Genomic DNA, 24,030 nt, shown 5'->3' with positions numbered 1-24,030 from the left:
TCCTCAGCTTTGTTGTCCAAGCAGGCAGGGGAAGGCAGGTTTATTTGAGGTGCCTTAAAAAACCTCGATTCCAGGGGCAAAGCTGGTGAGGACGATTGTAGTCGGGCCCTGAGGGACAATGCCAGGCACTGGGGAAGCTGGGGGAGGTTTTTTTTGGGGGGGAAGAAGAAAGCTGGGGCATCTCCCAACCCCTGTATTCAGGGTTCCTGTAAATATTCCCTGTTTATGGTGCTGGGGGGGCTGTGGTTGTGCTGCCTGCCCTGCTCACAACCCCCCTGCACCTCTCTTTGCGCATCGCTGCCGAGGGTGCGTGGCTGGCACGGATCAGCCTCGCCCCGGAGTCACCAGCTGGAGGCTTTGCTCCCAAAAAAAAGGCACCGTGCACGGGACCAGGGGGGCCGATTACCCACCCCCACCCCATCAGATCCGGCCTTAACGAAGCGCTGGCTCATTAAGAAATTGCTGCCCTTCGTACCTCCCATGCCTGGGATCAAGCAGCTTTAAATCAAGCTGAATTAACACTGGGGCTGCTCATCGCCGGGGACGAGGCCGGTCAATGCTCAGCCCCGCAGGTGCTGGGAGAGCGAGGAAGAGGCTGGGAGCCTTTGGCCTCACGGGGGGGGGGACACGGAGAAGCCTCCCCCCCACCCCCAGCATAGGAAGGAGCCAGCTGCACGGTGTGAGCCTTTATTTCTTTCCACAATTAATGAAGGGGAGCATTAACGAAGGGTGGCCCGGGGCACGGCACCCACGGGACCGCGGTGGAGCTGGGGGGGGGTTAAACGGGGCCGTAGAAGCGCCGGTAAGCCTCCTGGAAGCCGATGTGGTCGGCCAGCTCGTCGCAGTCGGGGTTCAGCTCGCACACCTCGCGCTTGGCCTCCAGCGGGTTCCAGGCGGGTGCAGCTCCGTAGACGCTGCTGGGGACGGATGGGGGCACGCAGAGAGGGTTGGGGAGGGGCAGAAGGCACCCAGGGAAAGGACCTGGCAGCAGGGCCCCTCCCCAGAAATGGGATTTCATTGCGCGGCCTGGATGGGGAGCGAGGGTTACCTGTCATAGACGTAATTCCTCTTGTGTCTCCGCGCCATCTCGGCGCTGGCGCGTTTGGAGATGAAGGCTACGGGGACAGAGCAGGGGATGAGGGAGGGCCGGGTCCTCCCCAACCCCGTCCCCATCCCCATCCTCGGGGTGTCAGGGCCGTGTCTGGCCACGGGCACCACGGGCACTCACCTTCGGAGCTGGGCGACTCGTCGGCGCTGACGGAGTGCTCGGGGGCTGCAGGGGAAGGGTTGAGGTGCTCAATACCCCCTAGTTTGCCCCCCCCCAGCTGCCCCCTCGCCCTGCTCCCAGCCCAGTCCCTCACCCGGACTCCCAAAAAGCTAACAACAGGATCCAGGCTCCTGATCCCTGTCCCTGCACCGCGCCACCCACCCCAAAGCTCAGGAAACCTCTCCCTGAGCCCCTCTGCTCCCCCCAGCTCACGGCGTAGGTCCCCTCCCCGCAGCCCGGCACCCCCCTAAAACTCCCCATACCCCTGCGGCAGAGGCCGAGGGTCAGGAGGGCCAGCAGGAGCAGCAGGACGAGGGCCTTCATGGTGCCCGGCCGTGCAGCACCGCGCTCGCTGCAGCCCCCGGTCCTCGAGCAGCTTTATAGGGTGCCGTCAAGGAGGGGCCCCGCAGCCCCGCCAGGGCTATTTCCAGCGCATCCGCTGGGGCCGGGAGCTGCCGGCACAGGCGGCAATTGTGGTTTTGGGGTGAACTCAGTTCCCCTGCGAGCGGCCGGAGCCCGCAGGGAGGGAAACACGGCCCCGGGCCAGCAGAGAGCGGCCGGTGCCCACGGCCGGTGCCCGCCTGGCAGCACCGAGTCTCCGACCCCTAACGGGATGGGAGATGGAGCACCGGGTGCAAATTCCTTGCTGTGCTCCCCAATCCCTGATGGGGCTGTCCCTCACCTCGCTGCTGGGCTCCCAGCGGGCTCGCAGACACGCTGGGAGCATTTCCTGACAAAATCCACAAGGGTTTCCCCTCGGCACACGGGGTGATTTTTGCCTGGGGACAACGTGCGCCCCTTCAGCGGCAGCCGCTCGAGGTCAGCGGGGCCGCTCCCCATGCCAAGCCCCAGGAAGAGAAAACCAGCAGATGCCACTGGCCTCGCAGCTGTCCCATGCCACATCCTCTCCAGCACCTCGTAAAACCCCAAATCAGGGCTTTGGGAGGGCAAAAAGTGTGATGCTGGCATGGGGCAGGTACTGAGCAGTGGGAAAGGGGACAGGAGAAGCTGGAGAAGGGAACCCTCAGGTTCCTCCTTCCCTTTACTTCTTCTTCCCAACTCCTCGACACGAGCAGAGCTCAGGGCCTTCGGCCACCCCTGGCAGCTGGTTCAGGACTCGAAGCAGTGCGAGCTTCCTCGAGCTGCCCAGGACGTTCCCCCTTGGGATCCTGACCACTTCCCAGCCGTTCAGATCCTACAAATCCTGCCCTGTCCTGAAAAGCGGAACCGGAGGCTTTGGGGTGGAGGAGGAGAGAATTCCTGAAGCCAGAGCCTTTGACAAACAAACCCATAAAACTATAGAGTACGTGGGCCAAGGAAGCACAGCAGGAGCCAAGACCGGGGAGGGGGGGAAAGCAACAGCCCCAATTTATTTAGATTATAATGCAGCGAGGGAAGGCTTGTTTATGACAAAAGGAAAATATGCCCAAGTCAGTCAATCACAGGCTGTAACGGCCTCTAATTGAAAACAGAGGCTTGTGCTTGCTGGAAATTGCTACCTTTGTTCTCAGAATTCCTGGTTTGACACCGCACCAGGCAGCTTGCACCGACAGCCCAAGTGCAACGCAGGCCAGGGGGCTGACAGGTGAGGACCCGCAGCTTTTGGCAGACCTGGCATCTGCTGGAAACGCTTGTGACTGAGCCCTGCCAGGCCCAATAAGGCTCCTCATTATCTTCCCAGCCCCGACAAAGGACTTTCTCCTCCCTCTGAAGAGCAGCCTCGCTTGTAAGGTTTCAGTACGGCCCTTGCAGGCAGCCTCCAGTTAAGTGCCTGCTCCCGTGGCTGGCAAATTTCAGATGGGATGGTGAAGAATCGCTCTGGGGGGTGTCACCAAACCCACCTGTGGCTTACAGACGCAAAAAATCAACAAGGAGGTTTCTTAGGGAAATATTCAGTCCCTTTACACAAGCCCACAAAGCCACAGCGGGGCCATGCTAAGCCCTGCTCAGCTCCACACCAACAAGGGACAGGTCCCCACGTCCTCAAGAAGTGCCCTCCCCGTGTACCTTGCTCGTCTGTGGGTAGCAGAGCAGGGCTAGAAAACAGCTGGGAAAAAAAGAATATTATGGCAACGAGGAACCTGATGGGATAAGGCAGATGCTGACGCCTTTTCTCAGGGGTCATGGGCAGAATTATTTAAAGAAGTGGGAACTGGACACGAGCACCTACAAACGCAAGGCACAGGAGGAGTCTGATGTGGGCTCCTCACTCCTGAGCACAGCACAACCACCTTCTGTGCTTTTTTTATGTATAAGGCACCGATTTTTCTCTAAGATGCACCTGAAATGCCTTCGAGGTCTCCAATTTGGCTTTAGCATGCCAGAATCACACTCGTCGTAGTGCTAAGAAAGCGTGTGAGAGCTAAAGAAGTGTGTGGATGGCTCTCAGACCTGGGGGCATACAAATTTGTCATCTGGTCCCAAACATCCTGATGTGCTTTCATAGTTCTTCACAAACTTGGAGCAAATTGTGTAAGTCCAGCAACTTTCTGGTTCTACTGCTGGTTTCTTTCAGGCGGAGAAGATGAGCTCAAGTTTGCATGGTTTGTACGTGCCACACGGTGTCCCACGTCCCGAGGCATCATCAGTGCTTCAGAGCTGAAGATAAAATTCCTACGTGGAAGGTGCAGAATCTCTCTGCTTCCTCACTGGGGATCCTTGAAGGTCATGATGAGTTCTCGTTGCTCTTTACTAATTGCCTAGAAGGAAAACAACCACCACCAACTTCAGCACAGTGCTTTTTCTCCACAGTTGCCACCGCCCTCAGCACATACAGAATACAACCCACCGATTTTAAACATTTGCCCCCTGGAACATCCCACTCAGCACGCTCTGGGAGCGCCCAGGGAAAACCATCCAAGGCTTCCACTGAAAATTCTCAGGCCTTGCAGGCCAGCGTCAGCAGTTCTTGGCTCCTGGTGAGGCCTTTCATGAGCGAAGGGCATAAATATAGTGCAGCCGTTTGCTAGTCAAACCACAGCTCAGCATTTCTCTCAGGATGATGCCGCCAAGAAGAGCATTTTTAAATTATTATTATTATTTTTTTTACCTGCCAGGCTTGTCTGCGAGTGTCTATCAGCTGCTGCAGCTTAGCAATCTGATCCCTCCCCGCGAGCACAGACTCCGCTAGCTTCCTGTTTTCTTCCTCCTTCTCCTTCAGGACTTTCTGCAGGTATGACTTGTGCTTCAGGAGGTAGGGCACCACGGCGCTGCGAATGTCTTCTTCTGGGATCCCACTGGGCCGCCTGTGAAGGACCAGGACCTGAAGCCACCAGAGGGCCTCGATTCCCCACAGCAATTAGTCTCACACGCTGTAATCGGAAGTTGTGCTTTGCCAAAACGCATCAAATCAGCTCACCAAGCCCAAATTTACCTTTAGCGCTGCCCAAGCCTGGATGGGCAGATATAACGGGATGTGCACCCGTGGTATAGCCCCTTGTGGGGCACGTGAGGAGAGGGAATCCTCCCCAAAACTCTGCAGTTAGCTGAGGTGTGGAGGCAGGGGATGTAATTAACTTCCCCAAACACAGAAACAAGGAATCATTATGATGATTTTGATTAAAAGACCCGGCCTGCCCTTAGGGCAAACAAAGGCAGCTCATGCAACTCCCAGTACCTGCAGAGCCCCTAAGCCACACGTTCCTACAAAAAGCATCGATGTGAGCTCCTCTGTTAGAACAGAGGCTAAAGGCTAACTCAGCCTCTTGAATTATTCAGATTTCTTTGAGTTTATCCCCATTCTGGTCCCACCAGCACTAACCTCTCTCCCTGCACAGAGAAAGCATAGACGCACGGCTTAGAGAAGCACAGACAGAAGAGTTTTCAGATGTTTTAGAAACTGTGACGTTGCTGTTAAAGTCTGTGGGGTTTTGGAGGATCCCTTTGCAGCACCAGACCTACAGAGCACATCAGCAGGGCCCGGACATCCCACGGAGCTGCCTGTGGGCTTCCCAAACCACCTGCCACCAAAATTGCTCTTACCAGGCGGGCTCTTTCCAGTCTTTTGACTCCTCCACGATCTTATCCAGCGAGTTAAAGAGCTCCTCCAGGTTCCCCTCCTTCTTCACCTCCTGGATCTCCTCCTGGCAGGGAAGGCACCAGAGGGATTCAGTGGGGCAGTGCCCTGCTCACCTATCCCTGGTTCTCCTCAGGGGAAGGCTCCAGCCTTTCCTGAGGAAAATAAAGCCCGGCAGAGCACCCAGGGGGGTTTCTAACTGCTTTTTTTTCCCGATTTTAAGGCGTATTTGCCACCGAGCAGGGGGTTTCTCCAGCTGGGGCTCGGAGCTCGTGTCCACCCCGGGACCCCCCTTCCCCTTTTCACCTTGATGGAAGCCTGCAGCTGGGCCACGAACTGGTCGTAGATGCTCCTGGTCAGCTCGGGCTGCAGCCTGTAGAAGCGGTGGTAGCAGCTGGCGAACCTCTGGTAGCTGCAGAGCCAAAAAGAAGGGGAGGGGGGGACGGGACCGGGCGTCAACCACCGGGGCGCGGAGCCTTCCTTTCACCCCCTTTCCCCTTCAGCCTCACCTCCCCGCCGCCACCAGCTTCTCCATGAAGGCGTCCACCACGGCTGCGAAGAGCTGCCCGCGGCCGAGGGCGCCGGCCCCGAGCTCCTCGGGGCCGCCATCGCCGCCCTCCGCCGTCCCCTCAGCCCCGCCGCTTCCCGCCTCAGCCGCGGCCGCCGCCATTTTGCCGCGGCCCCGCCGCCATCAGCGCGCATGCGGCGGGCGCCAAAACCGCCCCCCCCGCCCCCCCCCCAAGAGGCTCCCCTCAGGGCCCGAAATTTGGGGAGGGGGCTGAGGGGGGGGTGATAGGGGAGCGATTGGGGGACGGGGACACTGTGGGGACACACTGGGAGTGATGGAGGGAATATGAGAGTGATGGGGGGCAAGGAGGGAGGAGTGGGGGGGACACAGGAGGGACTGTGGTGGGACAGGGAGAGGAATGGGGGGGCCACGAGAGTGATAAGGGGACAGGGACACTGTGGGGACACACAGGGAGTGATGGGGGGGACACAAGAGTAACTGGGGGGGCTGGGGGAGACACGGGAGTGACTGGGGAGGGCCACGAGAGTGATGGGGGGACAGGGACACTGGGGGGACACAAGGGGAGTGACTGGGGGGACACAGGAGGAGACACAAGAGTGACTGGGGGGGCTGAGGGGACACAGGAGTGACTGGGGGGGACACACGAGAGTGATATGGGGACAGGGACACTGTGGGGACACACCATGAGTGATGGGGAGACACAAGAGTGACTGGGGGGGACACACAGGAGTGATGGGGGTACAGGGACACTGGGGGGGGACACGGAGAGTGATGGGGAATGACTGGGGGGACATGGGGAGGACACAGGCAGTGATGGGAGTACACAGAGGGACACAGGGGGGTCACAGGGAGTGATGGGGGGGCAGAGGGGACACGGAGGGATGAGGACACGGGGGGGCACTGGGCAGACACTGGGAGCGACTGGAGGGGACATGGAGAGTTGATGGGGGAGTGATGGGGAGATGGGGGGGGGGTGACAGGGGGACACTGTTCACGACTGGGCAGAGGGGAGGCACTGGGGGACACAAGGAGTGACTGGGGTGACACTGGAGGATGGGGGGAGTGACTGGGAGGACATGGGAAGGGATGGGGGGGACATGGGGAGTAACTGGGGGACTCTGGGAGGGGCATAGAGGGTGACTGGGGGGACATGGGGAACGACTGGGGGACACGGGGGATATGGAGTGTGATTTGGGGACGACTGGGGGGGGACACCCTGAGCCCTGGGCCCCCAGTCCCGCAGGCAGCCACCTGTAGGGCCCGGGGCTGGCTGAGGCTCAGCCACCGAGCACCCACCCCAATCCCACCCACCCCAATCCCACCAGAGCAGCCTGGGTGCTTCAACCCATTTTTTCTGGCTTTTTTTGGCTTTGTGCAGGGTCACTGCCAGCAGCTGCTCGCTCGGGCTCTGCTGGGGAGGTTCCTCCTGGTGCTCCTTCAGAAGGCAAAGCATGAAAAAGAAGGACCCGTTGCTGTGGGGTGACGGGAACTGGCAGACTGCCTGGGCAAGAACCCCGAGACCGACTCGCTTCAAGCCCAGGCATCGAGTTGAAGGTCTCAATTTTATTAGTCACCGAGAACTACTCCGGTTACGAGAGAAAATATCGAGCTCGAGAGCATCTGCCTGCGTTCGTGGGGGCTGCTGCCACCCCTGACACACCAAAATTCACCCCGCTGGCACTGGGCAGAGGCTGGTTAAGGTTTGGAATTGGCATCACCACTGCCTTCGGATGAAAATGGGGCTACCACAAACTCACAACGCTTCCCTGCAAGCCTGTGAGTCCACCGTGCCACTTCTTCCAGCAGAACCAGCGGCCACAGAGCTGACTGCAAGGGAATCAACGAAAAAACACAACAGGAGAGCAGGCTGCAGAACGCACGGAGGCATCCGTCACCTTACCGAGCGCTGCAGACAATTAGAAGGGGGATTAAGAGGTCTTTGATGACTCATCCGCAAGCCAATTAAGGAGTGCTGCGTCTCAGAGCCGGGTTCTGCCCTCTGACTCCAGCAGTCCCCGTCTGTGCGGGTTCCACCTGTGGCAGCTGAACTGCAGACGCTGGCATCGGGCACAAATCCCTCACTGCCCGAGGTGAATCCCAAATATTGAGACCAGCAGGGTGAAATCCAACACCCCTTTCCCTCCTCCTCCTCCCCAAGCAGCAGCCTCTCGCTTCACCGTTCGGCTGTGGGTTTTTGCCGTGTCAGAAACACGCCACAGCTTCAGATTTTGATCCGGCAAGAGTGTGCAAAGAACCATCCCCGTCCTCCCCGAACAGGACCAGCAGGATTTCGGCTCAGGCTGTATTAGCAAACCATCGCTTCTCATTCAATATGAACATGCCAGTCAGGTTTGAACTGGATCAAAAGCCAGTGCAAGATTTCTCCTTCCCTACCTCCCATCCCGCTGTAGCTCACGTCAAGCTGGGCTCTCACCTCGGCTGCTGGCAGCAGAGCAAATCCGACGCTGCCGAGCTCTGCGCCTCTTTTTGCTTAAACTAACTACAGGAGGAAAGTGGCCTCAGCCACCCTGAACATGCAGCAGCGACACATTGAACAAGGCCACGGAACAACCACTCAGTCCCCCAGAAATCAGAGTAAGCTTCCCTGAAATAAAATAATTAAAAAAAAAAATAATTAAATTAAATAACATTAAAAACACGGGTGTCAAAAATCGCCATCGACTAACCACAAACAGCCAACTCGACCCTCAACTCGCCCGTCAGCGAGGCTTGCTGTTTGAAGGATGAGAGACAGGAAACAGTTCCAAGAATATACAAAAAAAAAAAAAAAAAGGTATGTACAGATCTATTTAAAACGCGGGAAATCAGGTCGTTAAGTGGTTCCAGGTTACTCTCTTCTCACACCTTCTAGCAAGAAAAGTGCGTGAGTGGGGAAAGTTTCTTGGCTAAGTTTAGTCCTCCAGCGTCCCACGGGACAACTGCAATCAGCACACGACCCACCAGAGGGCTCTGCTGCAGTCTGTTGGATTCCCCTGCTCGGAAGTTCGACAGAATTTAAAATAATTTAAGGAATAAACCGGCTTTTTGCTTCAAAAAAAAAAAAAAAAAAAAGGGAACCGAGAATTTGCCAGGATGCATTCACGCATCTGGCTGCTCTTGAAGGAACCGTCACAGGCGTGGCCGAGGGTCACGTTTTGGGTGGTTTGGAGCAGAAAGAGCAGCAGAGCACCAAATTGCCATCCAATCTGAAGAGGTGAATTGCAGTTGCTCCTGCTTCTGCCTCGTACTGTGAGAACTCACTCCACGTTAGCTAGAGACAAAGCTTTCCACCGTGACAGTCCAGATCCAGAGGGTCGAAAGGAAGGTTTCTCTCCCACCCCTCTGCCTCTACCAGTGTCTTGAATCCACCAGCTCCGGGCGGAGGCTCAGCTTCTTCAGGGTTTCGTAGCCCACCACGATGACGATGGTGGAAGGCGTGGCGGAGATGATGCGGGCAGAAAGGCCTTTGGTCAGGCCCCAGGGCCCTTCCTCTGCCATCAGCTGCTTGAAGGTGAGGACGATGGAGCTCTTGCCTTCCACCTGAAAATCAAAAGAGAGATTCACCGAGGTGCTCGATTTCATCCTGAGCTGCCCTGGGGCTCTGCTCCAACTGAATTCTAAGGTTCAGCTGCTCCAATAACCTTTATCCAGCATCCAGAACCCACAGGGGGACCAAAAAAAAGAGCAGCAAGCCCTAAAGAGGCATCAGGAAGTTTCTTAGACCCGTCCCCTCCTTCCTTTTGTCTGCTCCTTCCTCAAAGGGGCTGGGCCAACACCACAGCTCGAGTTTTGCTCAAACCAAGCCTGCTGGAAGCACCTCTCCTGACACAAGTTTGAAGGGGAGCTTTATTTCAACAAGCAAAGCCAGCCTTGCCACCCGAGCTGCCTCCTCCTAACGCCAAGTGCAAATGAAGCAGGGAGATGGCAGCACAGAACAGCCCACAGCTCACCCGAAGCCGCAGGGATCAAAGGGAGTGAACCCCACCCCGGCGTCACGCTGCTGCTGCTGCTGCTGCTGCAGGGAGACGCGGCGAGCGGGCAGCCAGCTTACCTGCACCCGAGCTCTGATCACATCCATGGGGTTGGTGAGCGTGGAAGCGGTGGCAGCCGCGAGCGGCCCCGAGATGGCTTGCAGGAGGAGGTGGGGGCAGTCTTTAGGAGTCAGGCTGGAAAGCTGCTCTGAGGACAGGAGAGAGAATAAGGATTCAGAGAGAAGCAGCTGCTTATCGGTTCCTTTATGACACGTGCTAATTTAGCCCGATTTACAGTGGGCAGAGCTCCTGATTCACCGCCTGCCACCTCTCCTCCCCTCAGCACACCCACCCGGTGCTTTCCAAACCACCAAGGAAGTTGGCAGAGTGCAGGGAGCCAGCCTGCGAGCACCCCAACGGCTCAGCCTTCCAGCAGCCTTTGATCAGCTCTCAGGCCTGCTGGGCAAAGCTTGGGGGTCTCCAAAACACAGCAGGGAAACAGCCCCCCCGTACCTTTAAAAGGCAGGGGGGAAGCCTTTAGACAAGGCAAGCAGATCTGCGGGGAAGATCAGTCGCTGCTACCCACAGATCACCCGAGAAATATCAAGCTGACATCCTGCTGCGGGATCTCCCCGAAGGAAATTGCCACACGCTGCTCGTCCCGGGAATTTCCTCAGCCTGCCCCGAACTACCCGGCACACAGGATGTGACTCTCCTCCCTCTCACACTTTTATTAGCTAAATTTGCATAGGACAGAGGCCAGAAGTCCCAGCTGTTGGTTGTTTTGTTTTTTTTTTTGATGGTTTGGTGGCTGTGCCTAGCTGGAAGAGAGGAGGAGAGGAGGAAGCTGCTCCATTTATGACCCCAAACACCTGATCTGAACGGCAGCCAGCCGCGTACTTTGAGCCCTGAGGAAGGTTCAGTGCCCGCTGCTGCTGGCAGCCAAAACCTGCACTCTGCCCAGGGACCGAGCACGGGAAAAGCAGCTGGAGCAGGGTTTTGCTGTTAAAAACTGCTGCCACGGACAGCAAAAGCCTCACACGGCGAGATCTGAGCCTGCCTCTGCTATCACTTTTAGGCAGATCGCTGCACGACAAACCTCAAAGATTACTGAGCACAGGGAACGTTACCTGGCCGGGTTCCTTCAGCACTTGGGAACAGCCCAAGCGTTACCAGAGCTGAGTTAGAGAGGGAACAGCGTTAAGGATATCCCAAGATTTCTATCACCACGCTTGGTGCCAGTTTGAAAGCCAAGGAAACCAGAGCACGATGTACACCCTAACCACAGCTGACCGGCCTTTGTTTCTGCCTATCCCTTGGTTTCGTTCTGGAATTTCAAGCCCTGGAAGTCTTTTTGCCACACACAAGGCTCCTGAGTCCACGTGAACTGCCACACAAATGGCACGGTGACTTCAGAACTCTGCCTGGTGCCAGCCAACGGCCTTCCTCACCTCCATACCAACAGCCAGAATTATTTGGGGTTAGCAGGAGGCGAAATCAGCCACATCGAGCCCCTCTCGCCCACAGCCTTCTCGTTTTAAAGTCCTTTAGCACTCACACCCTGTTCTTTACCTGCATTAAAACAAAGGCTGCTCTGCCAGGCTTCCACCTGTAGGATTCATTTCAATCAGACCCAGCTCTTTGTTCTCGCCAGCTCCTGCTCCCACCCCAAATCCATCAGAGAAAGCAAATCAGGCTGGTCCCACAGCTTCAGAGGCGACCTAAAGGCCTTCAGGGCCTGCTGGGATAAGACCTGCTCAAAGCCAGCCCTCACTTACCAGCATAGAAGTGGTAGAAGGGCCACCAGACCGCGCTGTTGGGAATATAGGTGAGCAGAGAGGCCACGTAGCCCCTGTAGAACCCCCGAAAACCGTCAGCCTTGAAGATCTGCACGATGATGTCCTTGGTTTGGCCAAAAACCAGCATTCGCTTGCCATCCAGGTTCTGCACCTTGAACCTGCCCATGCTTTCCCCTTTCCTCTGCATCATGAGGTGCTGGGAGATGACATCGATGGGCACCGTGATGCTCTGGGCCACCAGGGAGGCCGAGCCCCCGGCCACCAGCGACTTGATGGCGTTGTTGTTGTTGTAGCGGGCCACGTACTTGCGAGTCAGCTCGTAGGTCGTCACGTAGCACTGCCCGGAGATCAGGGTGAAAGTGTTGACCAAAAAACCCCGGTAGAGCCCGGCCGTCCCTTCTGTCCGCAGGATTTTCACGAAGGCATCGAAGGTCCCGTTGTAGAGGCTTTTGCCCTTCTGGACCTGCAGCCGCGTCCGGATGAGCGTGAAAGGGTAAACGCTCACCCGGATCATCATGGTCATGCAAATCCCAAAGACGTAGAATTTCCTCTTGTCCAGGTGCTCCCACTCGATGATGGGGATGTTGCGTTTGTCCTCCATGGCTCCCTGGAGAGGGGCAGCCCCAGATCGACCTCGGAAGTTCAGGACGGATCCGGGTCCGGCTCCTTTATCTCAGGCACCTCTCAGGCTCGGATGTGCTGGCACCTGAAAAAAAAAAACCCACAGAGATGCCTTCAGAGGACTGCTAAGAACCAGAGTGAGCTTAAACAGCCTCCACCACCCAACTTCACTGATTTTAGAGTTCCCAAAGAGCCCGTGAATGAACCATTCTGCTGGGGAAACCCCAGGAAGGAGGGCTTTGAAGCGTGGCTGATGGCAGCAGAGCGATTTGTCACCCTAACGGCGCTCTGTGCACGCAGCAGGTCTCACTCTGCTCCGGATTGCTCTGCCCCAAAGCTTTGGAAAGCAGCTTGGAGAGGGAGGGCGCTGCTCCAGCAGCGAGAACTACCTTTGAACGAGCACTCGGGGATACGGCTCGGCAAGCAAAGCAGCTTCTGCCCGCTCATTCCGGGTTTGTGGTGCTCAGGATGGCAGGATGCCACTTGTGGGTTCCGGGCTCTGTAAGAAAACAAACAAAATAAAATAAAATAAAATAAAAACAAGAAGTGAGAGGCTGTGAAGTCCCTGCTTGCGTTCCCAGGTTCCCTGCACAAAGTAGGAAATCAGACACGGGTTTCTTGCATGTCCTAAAGCTGGAGGGAGACGCGAGGCAGCAAAGGGGGGGGGGGGTCACAAAAGGAGAAGAAACAACAGGAGAAAAAGGCTTAGACCCCGAGTTACGCAGAGCATCCACGTCGACAACAAGATCCTGAAAAGAAAGGGCTGAAAATCGCAGCCCAGGGATCTCTTTTCACTTCTCGGCATCCCAGGAGCTGAAGGATCAGGAGGGGAGCACCGGGTTCAGCCTCCTCCAGCAGCCCCCACACCCCTTCCCCAGGCTGAGGCTCGGGGCAGTTCCTCCCCTCCCCATTTTGCCTGCAATTTGCTCTCATTTGATACCAAAAAAAAAACCAAAAAAACTCCCTGAGAGGACAGAACCCACACACAGCCGATGGTCACTGACCACAAAAGGGTTTTCCTTTATAGAAAGCCTCCCATAATTTATTTTTTTTGTGTGTTTTAATTTCTAGGAATCACACAGGCTTCGTGAGGAGAGCTCCACCACTCAAGATCTGGTCAGAAAGGCGAGGACCAAACCAGCCGTCATTTACCTCTGGCACGGAGAGGAAGCGAAGATGACGAAATTACGCCTGGCTGCCAACAAAATATTTACCTCGTGCCAAGAAAGCGCGCGGCCACGCGGGCTGCTGATGGGCAGGGAGTTAAAAATACCCCAGGAGAGCGGGGAAAACGCTCTTGTACCTACCCGACCGAGAGCTACAGGTCATCCTTAATCAACTGGCTTGATAAATAACACGTAACAAACACCACGGCTTGTCTAAGCCAGAGGTGCACGGCTTTCACTCTAATTAAACCCTCACCGCTTCGTTAAGGTGTAATTAGCCAGCAGAGAGCTTCCTGCGCAGGAGCTGTCTGCACAGAACCTGGAAAAACGTGGTTCTGTTCCCATCAGGAGCCCCGCCAGCTTCAGGCTTTATTTAAAAACAATTTAAAGCTTGGCCAACGCAGCTGCCCGGCAAAACCTCACGCGGGGTTGTGGCCACGCTCTGAATTCCTCCTCCACCCCAAACCCGACCTCGCAGAGCTCCCCACGTGGAAGCTGCACCCACGAGGAGAAATCCTCAGGAGGGAATTAACTAAAACCAACCTCGCTGGTTTTTGGTTTTTTTTTGCATTCTCTCCACGTACGGCAGCGCTCGGCGTTTGGCACCCGAGCCAGAACTTCCCCGGGGAACTTATTAAAAGCCCATTTCCATGCAGGATCTAAATTAGAGGGGTGATGTCACCCAAAAAAAGCACCGAATTGCTCCCACCAGGAGCTGAGGAGGGAAGGAATGCCTGAAACCACCAGCGACGTCCCCGTTCGGTGGCCACGGGCAGATCCTTGCTCTGCTGAGAGGAGTTTTGCTCGTGGCAACGCTCCTGCAGCAGCCAAAAAGTTCCAGTTTTGGGGCTGAATTCGGGCAGGCGGAGAGAAAAGGAACCTCTACATCTCCGAGGGGCTGAGCCTTGGTGCTGGAAACGAAACCCAAGGTCCCGTCTGCACCTCAAACCCAGCCTGGCCCTTACCGGGATCCTCTCTCACGCCCCATTTGTCCCCTTCTTGGTGCTGCCCCGTCAAATCCTCCCCCCCAAAACCCTTCCTGCTCCATCCGGGGCTGAATTGGAGTCTTTGGCAGGGAGAGACGGGCCCTTTGTGTGCCTCCACGGCCGCCTCCTGCTCCGCATACCAACGCCTCTGCCAGGAGGGCTGGGAGCCGGCCAGGGGCGGGCGAGCCGCCGCCGCCTCCCGCGAAATCCTGGTGGGGGGGATTTTCTTCACCCCGACAGCTCCGGAGCGAATAAATCCTGAAATGTGAAATTTATCCCTCCGGGATGAACCCGGCCGACGCAGGCAGCTTGTTTTATAAAGCTGGGAAGTCTCCCTACTTAAATTGCCCCCCCCGGGGAGCCTCACAAGTCCTGGAGGGGCGTGGATGAGGCTGAGGGGCTCCAGTGCAGGAGCCCCCCCGAGGCCACGCCGCCTCCTCGGTGGTGTCGTCGGGAGGAGGAGGAGGAGGAGGAGGGGGGCAGCCGAAATCTGGAGCTGCTCCGAGAGGCTGCGAACGGCGCGGGGCCCGCTCAAGGTCACGGTGGGGTCGGGAGTGGCTGTGTCCCCCCCAGTGTCCCCCCCGTGTCCCCTCCCCGGTTCTGTGGCCTCCATCCCCTCGCAGCCTCCCCCCTGGTGGCTCCACCCCGGCCTCTCTCTGCAGCCTCCTCCTCATCCTCAGCTCCCCTCTGAGCATCCCTGCACCCAGCCCCCCCCGACCCCCCTTACAGTGCCCCCACCCTTCAAGGCAGGTCCTGTACCCCCCCAAATCCCAGCCTCTGACCTCTCCCCAGCCTTCCCCCAGCCTCCAACCTCCCCCTAACAACCCCAGCTCCCCCCCAGCCTCTGGCACCCTGAGCCTCCAGCCCCCCCCCAACCCCCCCAGCCTTCCCCCCAAGCCCCCAGCCCCCTCCCCACAGCCCCCAGCCCCCACCCCCAACCTCCGGCCTCTTCTCCAGCCCCTCCCCAACCCCCCCAGCCTCCTCCTCAGCCTCCAGCCTCCTCTTAGACCCCCCCAGCCTTCAGCCTTCCCCCGTCCAACCCCTCCCCGACCTTCAGCCCCCCCCTCAGCCTCCAATCCCTCCCCAACCCCCCCCCAGCCTCCTTCTCATCTTCCTCCCAGCCCCTTCAGCCTCCGGCCTCCCCCCGAGCCCCATCCCAACCCCCCCCCAGCCTCTTCCTCAGCCTCCAGCCTCCCCCCCCTCCCAAACCTTCATCCCCCTCATACCCCCCCCACCCCCCACCCCTCCCCACCTCCCCCCAGCCTCCTCCTCACCCTCCCCCAGCCCCTCCAGCCCCCCCCCTTCCTCCCAGCCTCCCCCTCACCCCCCCCTCAACCTTCACCCCCCCCAACCTTCCCCCTCGGCCTCCAACCTCCTCCCAACCCCCCTCAGCCTCCAGCCTCCCCCCCCGGAGCCTCCATCCCCCCCCCATCCCCTCAGAACCCCCCTCAGAGCCCCCCCCCGGAGCCTCCCTCACCTCAGGCCGGTGGCCGGGACGCCCCCGCCCGGCCCGGCCCCGCCGCCGGCCGCCCCCGCCGCCCCATGGCCGCTTCCCCTCGGCTCCCGCCCGCCGGAAGTGAGCGGCGGCGGCGGCGGCAGCGCGTCGGGCCCCGAGAGCCGCTCGAGCAATCAGCGCCCGCCCGCCGCCGCCATCTTGGAGAAGGGCTGAAGCCACGCCGGAAGTGGGCCTCCCCCCCTCCCAGCGCGCTTCCGGCCGTAACCGACATGGCGGCTGTCCCCGGGGGGAAGAGGAGAGGGCGGAAGGGGAGCGCGCATGCGCAGAGGGATGGCGCCTTCAAAGGGCAGAGCCAAATTGTTCCTCTTAAAGGGGCAACGGCTCTTAAAGGGGCAGTGCCAAGTAATTCCTCTTAAAGGGGCAGCGCCAAATAATTCCTCTTAAAGGGACAGCGCCAAATAATTCCTCTTAAAGGGACAGCGTCAAATAACTCTTCTTAAAGGGACAGAGCCAAATAATTCCTCTTAAAGGGCCAGCGCCCCACCCCGCCTGGCAGCGAGGCGTGCAGACGTCGCCCCCCCAACCTTGCCCACCCCCCTCGCACGCACCCGCGCCCACCCCCCCCGGTCCCGAGCTGCCCTGGAGCCAGCGGAACAAAGTTGGTGCCTTTTGGGGTTTTTAATACAAAAATGAAGCTGTACAAAGCGCAGGGGGATTTGCAGCCCTTCCTTCCGCAGAAATGAGGCGAAACGCGGCCAAGCGAGCAGCGGGGGGGGGGCAGCGGAAGGAAAATTGGGGGGCACCAGGGCGAGGATGGGGGCACCGTGGCTGGGGGGGGGCCAGGACAACGCCGCCACCCCCTCCCAGCCCCATTCCCGACCTCCCCGTCCCCATCCCCACCCCCGTCCTCACCCCTTCCCCATCCCCGCGTCCCTCCCTTGCCCCTTCCCCACCTCCCTGCCCGTCCTGGCGCTCCCCCCCCCCTCACCCCCCTTCCCGCCACGCCGCCGCGATGGCCAAACGCTACCACGTGTTAAAACGATTGTATTAAATTAAAACCAAACCAAAACCAAAACCAAAAAAAAACAACCAAAAACAAAACAAAAAAAAATAAATTCACATTCATACTCCCCCTCCTTCCACGGCCCAGCGGGGGCTCAGCTCCCGCGGCCTCCCCCCTTGCACCCCAACGGGGCCGAAGCGGTGCTGGTGGCGGGGGGTCCGGGCGTCACGCTGTGACCGGGAGCCGAGCGGTGCCGGTGCTGTCCCCTGGGCCGTTGTCCCCGTCCAGCTGCAGGCAGCAAGCGGGGGAGCCCCCTCGCTCCTCCTTGCCGGCCGGGGCCCCCCCGTTGAGCGGCGCCTTCTCCCGATGACGGCCGGGGGGGCTGTGGGGCACGCTGCACCCCTGCACCTTGCTCTTGGCCTTCAGCTGCTCGCAGTAGGCGGCGAGGGCCAAGGCGCCGGCGGCCGCCAGGGTCACGGCCAGCAGCACGGTGACGGTGACAAATTGGGGCCAGTAGGAACGGGGGCCGCCGGGGGAGACCGGGGTGTCCCAAGACAGCCCCTCCTGGGCCGGTCCGTCTTGGGGGGTCGCCCCGAGGGGGTCTTGTAGGTGGTAACGAGCCACGGGCCAGGTGTAGCCGTTCTCGGTGGCCAGGCAGGTGTAGGTGCCGGCGGTGCCGCGCCGCACGATGACCACCAGCGTGTGGTTGGGGAGCAGCGCCGAGCCCCCCCAGCCCCCCGGCTGCTGCCAGCTGTAGGTGGCCAAAGCCGAGTGGCGGGGGCACGCCAGGCGCACCACGGCGTTGAGCGAGGGGCTGAGCCCTAGGGGAGAGGAACCAGGCTGGCATCGGCCCCGCTGTGTCCCCCCCTGCCCTCCCTCCCCGCTGTCCCCAACGCGTCCCCGTTACTCAACTCTCTACCGGCGGCCCCTCGTGCACGCCGTGGGTGTGCGGCATGGCCAGGCTCCTCCCGCGGTGGCACACGGCGGCTGGGCTCCCCTCCTCGATGTCCTGAAGCCACCCGCTACTGGGGATGGGACAGCAGTGTCAGCATTGATGTCCCCCCCCCAAAAACCCTCGTCCATCCCCCCGCTGTGGCCGTCCCCCGGCTCACTTGTCCCCGCTGGCAGCCCGGGTGGGTTGGCAGGAGCTGCGGGCGATGTTCCAGGCGCAGTAGGGGTCTCGTGCCAGCACGCACTCGGCGCAGCTCCGGTGCTGGCTGCAGTTGGCCAGGGGCACTTGGAGGATGCCGCCGGAGTAGCCGATGTAGAGGATGCCCTGGGGAGGGAGCAGAGTGGGCCTGAGCTGTGGTTTGGCCGGGTCCCTGTCCTGATCCCATCCCTGTCCCTGTTCCTAGCCCCATCCCCATCCCTGTCCCCGTTCCTAACCCCTGTCTTTCTCACTGTTTCCATTTCCAGCCCTGTCCCATTCTCCATCCCATCCCATCCCCATCCCTCTCCCCATCCCATCCCATCCCATCCCATCCCATCCCATCCCATCCCATCCCATCCCATCCCATCCCATCCCATCCCATCCCATCCCATCCCATCCCATATCCCCATCCCTTTCCCCATCCCATCCCATCCCATCCCCATCCTCATCCCTCATCCCTATCCCCATCCCATCCCCATCCCTCCCCCCATCTCCATCCCCATTCCCATCCCTCTCCCCGTCCCCATCCCCGCCCCTGTCCCTGTCCCCATCCCCTACCTTCCCTGGGGCCAGCAGCAGGTTCTTCACCGGCTCCGGCGTGCCGAAGAGCTGGATGCTCTCCACGATGTGTGGGCCCGCAGGCAGCTCCACCGCCTTATGCAGGAAACCCTCCTCTGTCGGGGTACAGGGGGGTCACCGTGGGGGCCGTCTCCGACCCCAAAAGTGGTGACTGGGGCAGCACAGGCTGGGCGAGCGGGCTTCCTGTGCATAAACCCACCGGTAGCCAGGAACATGACCCGGTACACGGCCCCCAAGACGCCGCGGGTCTCGTCCACCGCGATGCGCGTGTACTTGACGTCCGTCTTCACCAGCAGCGGCCGCCCCTGGGTGGGGGCCACCTTCCCGTCCATCAGGAAATGGTCCTTCATGAAGGTCAGGGCTTTATCCGAGGAGGGGCCCATGGAACACTGCGGGGAGGGAGAGAAGAGTTGGTTGGGGAAACCGAGGCACGGCCACACCAGTACGGGCGCACTGGGATGAACTGGGAAACCGGGGAGGTGTCGTTCCTGGGCAGGAGGCACTTACGCTCCCGGGCCGGGGGCTGATGTTGGGGCCGCTGTAGACGGTCCAGCGGGAGCTCTCCTTGTTCAGCTCCTTGTACTTGCCCTCGAAGACCTCCTCCAGAGCCTCCTGGCTGTAGACGCAGACGGCCGCGCTGCCCGCCCTGCCCGCTTGCCTGTGGGGACAGCAGGATGCCCGCGGTGCTGAGGACACGGGTCCCCGGCACCCACGGCACCCCTGGGTGCTGGGGGCTCACCACTGCGAGGTGAAGACGGCGTAAAAATCGGCGCCGCCGCTGCCGTCGCGGCGGGGCAGGGCGAAGGCGTGGTGGATGACGTTGAAGGGGAAGCGGCCGGGCTGCGAGCACACCAGCTGCGCCTTCAGGAACGTCGTCCACTTCTTCTGCAGCACCTTGTCCCCCCCGACGTCGCTCTGCGGGAGCAGGGTGGGCGCTCAGATTTTTTGGGGGAGGAGGGCGGGGAGGGGTGCAGGCGTCCCCGCTCGCCCCCCGTCCTCGTCCCACCTTGCAGACCCGGGCCACCCGCGGCACCAGGAGCCGCTCGAAGAAGTCGAACTCATCGGCCGTCTCCTCGAAGAAGAAGTAGACTTTGTCGTCGTTGGGGATGCTGAAGGAAGCCACGAAGGCGGCGTCGGCTGCGGGGCACGGCCAGGGGTGAGGTGCTTGACGGGATGGGGTCCCTCAGGCCCTCCCCAGCGCTTTGGGGAAAGAGGGGGACGCTGCGGGGACCCTGCAGGATCCAGGTCCTCGCTCACCCGAGAGCCAGCGGAGGAAGGCGTCCGTCTTGAGCAGCGTGCGGCTGCCCAGCGAGCGGGAGATGATGGGCTCGTTGCCCTGGAAGTTGTTCATGGTGCCGGCGTAGAGCTCGCCATCTGCTCGGGGACGGGCACGGGGGTGAGCAGGCACCGGGGCGACCCCCCCCCCCCCACGGATCCCCCCTCAGCCCTCCCAGGGGACCGTGCTGGGGGCTGCCAGAGCCCGTACTCACCCACCAGCAGGGCCGTGTAGGTGTGCTGGGGGTCGAAGGGGCACTGGCCCTTCCCGTCCAGGAAAGGTTGGCTTTTGCCGCTGGACACCAGCGTGAAGTTCTCCAGGTGCTGCGGAAAAGGGAGGAAAAACCCCTTTTTCAGAGCGAAAACGAAGCTGAAACCTGCAAAAATCCAACTGCAGGAGCTCTACGGGGCTGCAGTGCTCCAAGAGCGGGGAAACGGAGGCAGGAGGGGTGGCAGGACCAGGAATTGGGGTTCTGTCACCCAAATCAGACCCGGCAGGGGGCAAATCCTGCCAATGGTTTTGGCACCAACAGCGCAGGACCCATGGCACTGTGTCACGGTGGTGGGGGGCACCCGGCGTCCCCCTCCCCAGCCCCGAGGGCACTCACGATGTAGGTGCAGGCCGGGCTGAAGGCGTAGGTGCCGCAGACGTAGAGGTGGGTCTGGTTCAGGGCCACCAGGACCCGGATGAAATTGAAGCACTCGGTCTGCACGGGGGAAAAGAGCAGAAAGGGGTGAGGATGCTGAGAGTCCCTGCAGGGCCAGCTCCAATTCCTCCCCCCCCCGGCTCCCCGGGCCACCCCGCGGTGTTTCTCACCTCCTGGCTCTTTTTCTTGAAAGCACACTCCGAGGTTTTCTCTGCCGTGGGGCCCCACGTTATCTGGGGAGGGAATTGAGAGGGTCCGGAGCTGCCACGCAAGCAGGGAGCCCAGCCACGGTTTCCCAGCCCAAGCAGGGAAACTGAGGCACGGCAGGGCTGTGGGGGGGCACCCCTCCACCCCTCCGCTCACCGAAGCTTTGGCATGGATGGTGCCCGGGGCGCCCACGGCCAGCGCCAGCACCCTGTCACGAGCCCCCACGTACAGCTCCTCCTCGCCCTCGCCCAGGAGGAAGATGTCGTAGTGGGAGACGTTCTCCTGGCTGAAGCGGGTCAGGATCCTCCGGGGGTCTCCTGGAAGGGGTAAAACGAGCTGAGGGGACGCCGAGGAGCTGAACAAACACCCCGGCGCCGCCGTCGGCCCGGATGGATGCGGTGACAGCAGCTTCTTCCCCCGGCCCACGCCGTGCTCTGCCCACTTCCCTCTGTGGGTCCCCGCTTCCCCTCCTCGTCCCCAGCCAGGCCCTGCAGCAGAAGCCGGCGTCACCGCACCGCGAGGGCCCTAAAGCCCGTGCCCTCAGAAGCTGCTTTGCTGCCCCGAAAGATTTGGGGTGCTTTTTTATTTTTTTTTCCCTGCAGGGTGCAGGGTTCTGCCCCTGCTGCTGCGGGGCAGCGCCTGCGGGGCCGGCGGTGGGGTGAGTGGGGTGGCCGGGGGGCTTCCCAAAATCCCCGCGGTGTCCCCACGGGCAGCCGGGCTCCGCCGGCTGCAGTTTGCCACCGAAACGAGGAAAAAGAAAAGGGAGATTTTACAGTTCTCCAAATGGCTGCGTGGGGAAGTGGAAGTGGCAGCTCAAGCAGGAGATGGCTGCGGGGTGCAGACCTCCGCCACGCCGCCGACCTGCAAGTGCCCCGGACACCTCCAGCACCTGCTTGTGCCAAACCATCCCTACAGACATGGGCAGGGCACGAGGATCCTTTCGGACCCCTCGTTGGCTCCATTAACACCTCAGAGGCAGAAGATGCCCTGGACGGGGTGGCCCTGAGCGGATCCCCGGCTGCCAGGTGGGTGCCAAAAGCCCTCAGCCAGAGCTTGGGTGGCCGCCAGCCTCACCCCACGTGCCCCACGCTTCAGCCCTGCAGCCGTCTGCATCACCGGGCTGCCTCCCCTCCCAGCCCCACGGCCACAGCCCCACTTCCCCGGCCCCACAGAAGGCGAAGGAGAGGTCTGACGAGCCGGGGACCGGCCGCCACCCATGGGTGCCCAACACCAGCCGCCTCCTCCCTAGGGCACGGAGGCACTCCCAAGCCCGTGCTCCCCGCTCCCGAGCCACCTCGTCCCCGTCCCCGTCCCCTCCACCGGTTTCTCCCCTCTCCGTGCCCCCACTCACCGCTGGGGAAGGCGACGCGGGGCAGGGGCTCGGCGCAGAGCATGGCGGCTGGCACCACCACGCCGCAGAGCAGGCGGAGGGCGGCTGTGGGCATGGCGGGGGGCGGCAGGCTCGCGCCCCTCGGGGGCCCCGGCACCGTCCCTGTGGGAAGGGCGAGGGTTAGGGAGCCGCAGGAGGGCTGCGTGTGTGTGTCCCCCCCCTTCTACCCCGACGAGGCGAGCGGAAACGAGCCAGGGCTCAGCGCGGGGAGGGGTTGAGAGGGGGGGCCCCAGCGCATCGAGCTGTGCACGGCCTCAGATGTGGGCGAGAGCTTCCCCCCTGCCACCGCAGCCCCAACGACGGCGGCGCCGGGCCCCTCGCACGGCAAATCCTCAGCATGGGGGTGTCCGGATGCACCTGCCTCGAGCCCCGGGGACCCCATCCTGTCCCGTCCCCGTAAGGGACCCCCTCCGTGCTGGCCACAAAAATAGAGGAGAAAGCGCTCAGCCGCCCCCCCTTCCCCTCCTCCCCATCCCTCGCAGCTCTTTTTGCAGCTCTTGCTGGAAACACCGGGGGTAGAGCGATGCCTCAAGAGCCGTTCAGTCCCCGGGACCCGTCACGGGTGTCCCCAACGAGTGGCATTTACCTCTCCGACGGCGAGGACAGAGCCAGCTCACCTCTGCCCCTGCAGCATCGGTGCCCAGCGGGTGCCTGGCCCCGGGGGGCTGCAGCTGGGAGACCCCCACGGGTCCATGCCCAGCACCCGGCCGCGGTCCGGCCGAGCTGCCAGGCTCCGAGCCCGGCTCGTGGCGGGGCTCGTGGTAGCCCAGCCCAGCCCAGCGTGGCCCCGTCAGGGCCTCTGGGAACCAGAAAGTCCTGCTGGAAGAGGACGAGCCTCAGCAGGTTGGGGACGCAGGCGCCTCGCCTCGCCTTCGCATCTTCCCCCCCCCAAGGAAGGCAGCGAAGCCTAGTGGAGGGAGTTGGGATGGGAGCCGGGGTGCTTCCCGCTATGAACTGGGGATAAACTGGGGGGATTTGGGGTGCCCGGACACACGGGATCCCTTTCTGGCTCCGGGGAGGCCTTTAGGGTTAGAGCCAAGTGATGGCACATCGCCTGCCTGCGGGTGTGGGTCAGTACTGGGCCTGAGCATCGTCCTGTGGAGCTGCAAACAGACTGTGGGGCCGAGCATCATCCCACAGGCAGTCCTATGGGGCCAAGCATCACCCCACACTCAATCCTATGGGGCCAAGCATCACCCCACAAGCAGTCCGGCCGCCCCGCTGGCTCCGTTCTCCAACCCTGATTTCTCTAGGATGGCTGTGGGTCAGAAACCCACCAGATCCAGACACCCTCACACCACACCTTCACCCGTACCCCATTAAGGATGAGGTGAGGGGACAACCCCGGTCTCCTGTCCTCACCCCGTCCCCACCGGGGCCTCCCTACCTGCCTCCCCTGACGCCTCCATCTGCCCGTTGTGCCACCGAGCCCCGGGGCGGGCAGCGCCGTCCCCGCCACCTTGCTTGGCCGGGACAGAAAGCTCCTTGTGAGCACAGAAATTAGGTTATTCTGCCCCGGATTTCCCACTTGGCGGACGTTTGGCTGAGAAACGGGGGCTGCACAGAGCCTCGGCCCGGCCACATTGTTCTGCCCTGGGCCGGAGCCACCATGGGCTCGGAGGAGGAGGAGGAGGATGGGTGGGAACGGGAGCAGCGGCTCCAGGGCAAGGCTGGAGGCTGGGGGGGGTCCCGACGGGGCTGGGGAGCCCCCACGGAGCCTCCCCATTTAGGCTACTGGAGCCTTACTGGGAGCTAAACCCTGGCCCAGCACCGTCTCCCCTCCGGATCTCCCAAACCAAAGTTTCGGTGCACACGGGGGGCTCTGTTACAGCCCCCTCCCCGCACACACACACGTGGGAATTGGCACAGGGAAGCAGGAACCCCCCCCCCAGGCCCTCATAGCACCGGGGGGGTTCAATTTTTCCCTGCTGCCTTCAAGTTTCACCCCGGTGGCACCGCGGGGACTCGG

The 24,030-nt window shown here is 61.0% G+C and overlaps 4 protein-coding genes across 4 annotated transcripts; all 4 read right to left on the bottom strand.

Moving 5' to 3' along the window:
- Nucleotides 1–778: 778 nt before the first annotated feature.
- On the bottom strand, nucleotides 779–1,591 carry BGLAP (bone gamma-carboxyglutamate protein; the record flags this gene model as incomplete). Its single annotated transcript, XM_082781154.1, has 4 exons — nucleotides 779–917; nucleotides 1,049–1,115; nucleotides 1,229–1,273; nucleotides 1,531–1,591. The coding sequence occupies 4 exons, from the start codon at nucleotides 1,589–1,591 to the stop codon at nucleotides 779–781; spliced, it is 312 nt and encodes a 103-aa protein (XP_082637280.1).
- Nucleotides 1,592–2,608: 1,017 nt separating this feature from the next.
- Nucleotides 2,609–6,011, bottom strand: PMF1 (polyamine modulated factor 1). Its single transcript, XM_082781093.1, has 5 exons — nucleotides 5,792–6,011; nucleotides 5,589–5,694; nucleotides 5,249–5,349; nucleotides 4,317–4,512; nucleotides 2,609–3,966 (listed from the first exon to the last, which is right to left on the bottom strand). Exons 1-5 carry the CDS (start codon nucleotides 5,950–5,952, stop codon nucleotides 3,913–3,915), a joined length of 618 nt encoding a protein of 205 aa, XP_082637219.1. The 5' UTR covers nucleotides 5,953–6,011; the 3' UTR covers nucleotides 2,609–3,912.
- Nucleotides 6,012–7,347: 1,336 nt separating this feature from the next.
- SLC25A44 (solute carrier family 25 member 44) lies at nucleotides 7,348–15,991 on the bottom strand. The gene is made up of 5 exons (XM_082781080.1): nucleotides 15,832–15,991; nucleotides 12,592–12,701; nucleotides 11,561–12,287; nucleotides 9,863–9,990; nucleotides 7,348–9,351 (listed from the first exon to the last, which is right to left on the bottom strand). The coding sequence occupies exons 3-5, from the start codon at nucleotides 12,180–12,182 to the stop codon at nucleotides 9,160–9,162; spliced, it is 942 nt and encodes a 313-aa protein (XP_082637206.1). The 5' UTR covers nucleotides 12,183–12,287; nucleotides 12,592–12,701; nucleotides 15,832–15,991; the 3' UTR covers nucleotides 7,348–9,159.
- An 823-nt stretch (nucleotides 15,992–16,814) lies between these two features.
- On the bottom strand, nucleotides 16,815–22,245 carry SEMA4A (semaphorin 4A). Its single transcript, XM_082780860.1, has 14 exons — nucleotides 22,023–22,245; nucleotides 20,828–20,988; nucleotides 20,635–20,697; nucleotides 20,426–20,524; nucleotides 20,033–20,141; nucleotides 19,800–19,916; nucleotides 19,549–19,679; nucleotides 19,282–19,457; nucleotides 19,050–19,200; nucleotides 18,742–18,931; nucleotides 18,522–18,637; nucleotides 17,926–18,089; nucleotides 17,726–17,838; nucleotides 16,815–17,634 (listed from the first exon to the last, which is right to left on the bottom strand). The coding sequence occupies exons 1-14, from the start codon at nucleotides 22,114–22,116 to the stop codon at nucleotides 17,039–17,041; spliced, it is 2,280 nt and encodes a 759-aa protein (XP_082636986.1). The 5' UTR covers nucleotides 22,117–22,245; the 3' UTR covers nucleotides 16,815–17,038.
- Nucleotides 22,246–24,030: the final 1,785 nt, after the last annotated feature.

The sequence above is a fragment of the Aythya marila genome (assembly GCF_965140915.1).
Source record: "Aythya marila genome assembly, chromosome: 29".
NCBI classification, from domain to species: Eukaryota; Metazoa; Chordata; class Aves; order Anseriformes; family Anatidae; genus Aythya; species Aythya marila.
This window is presented reverse-complemented; position numbering and strand designations above follow the sequence as displayed.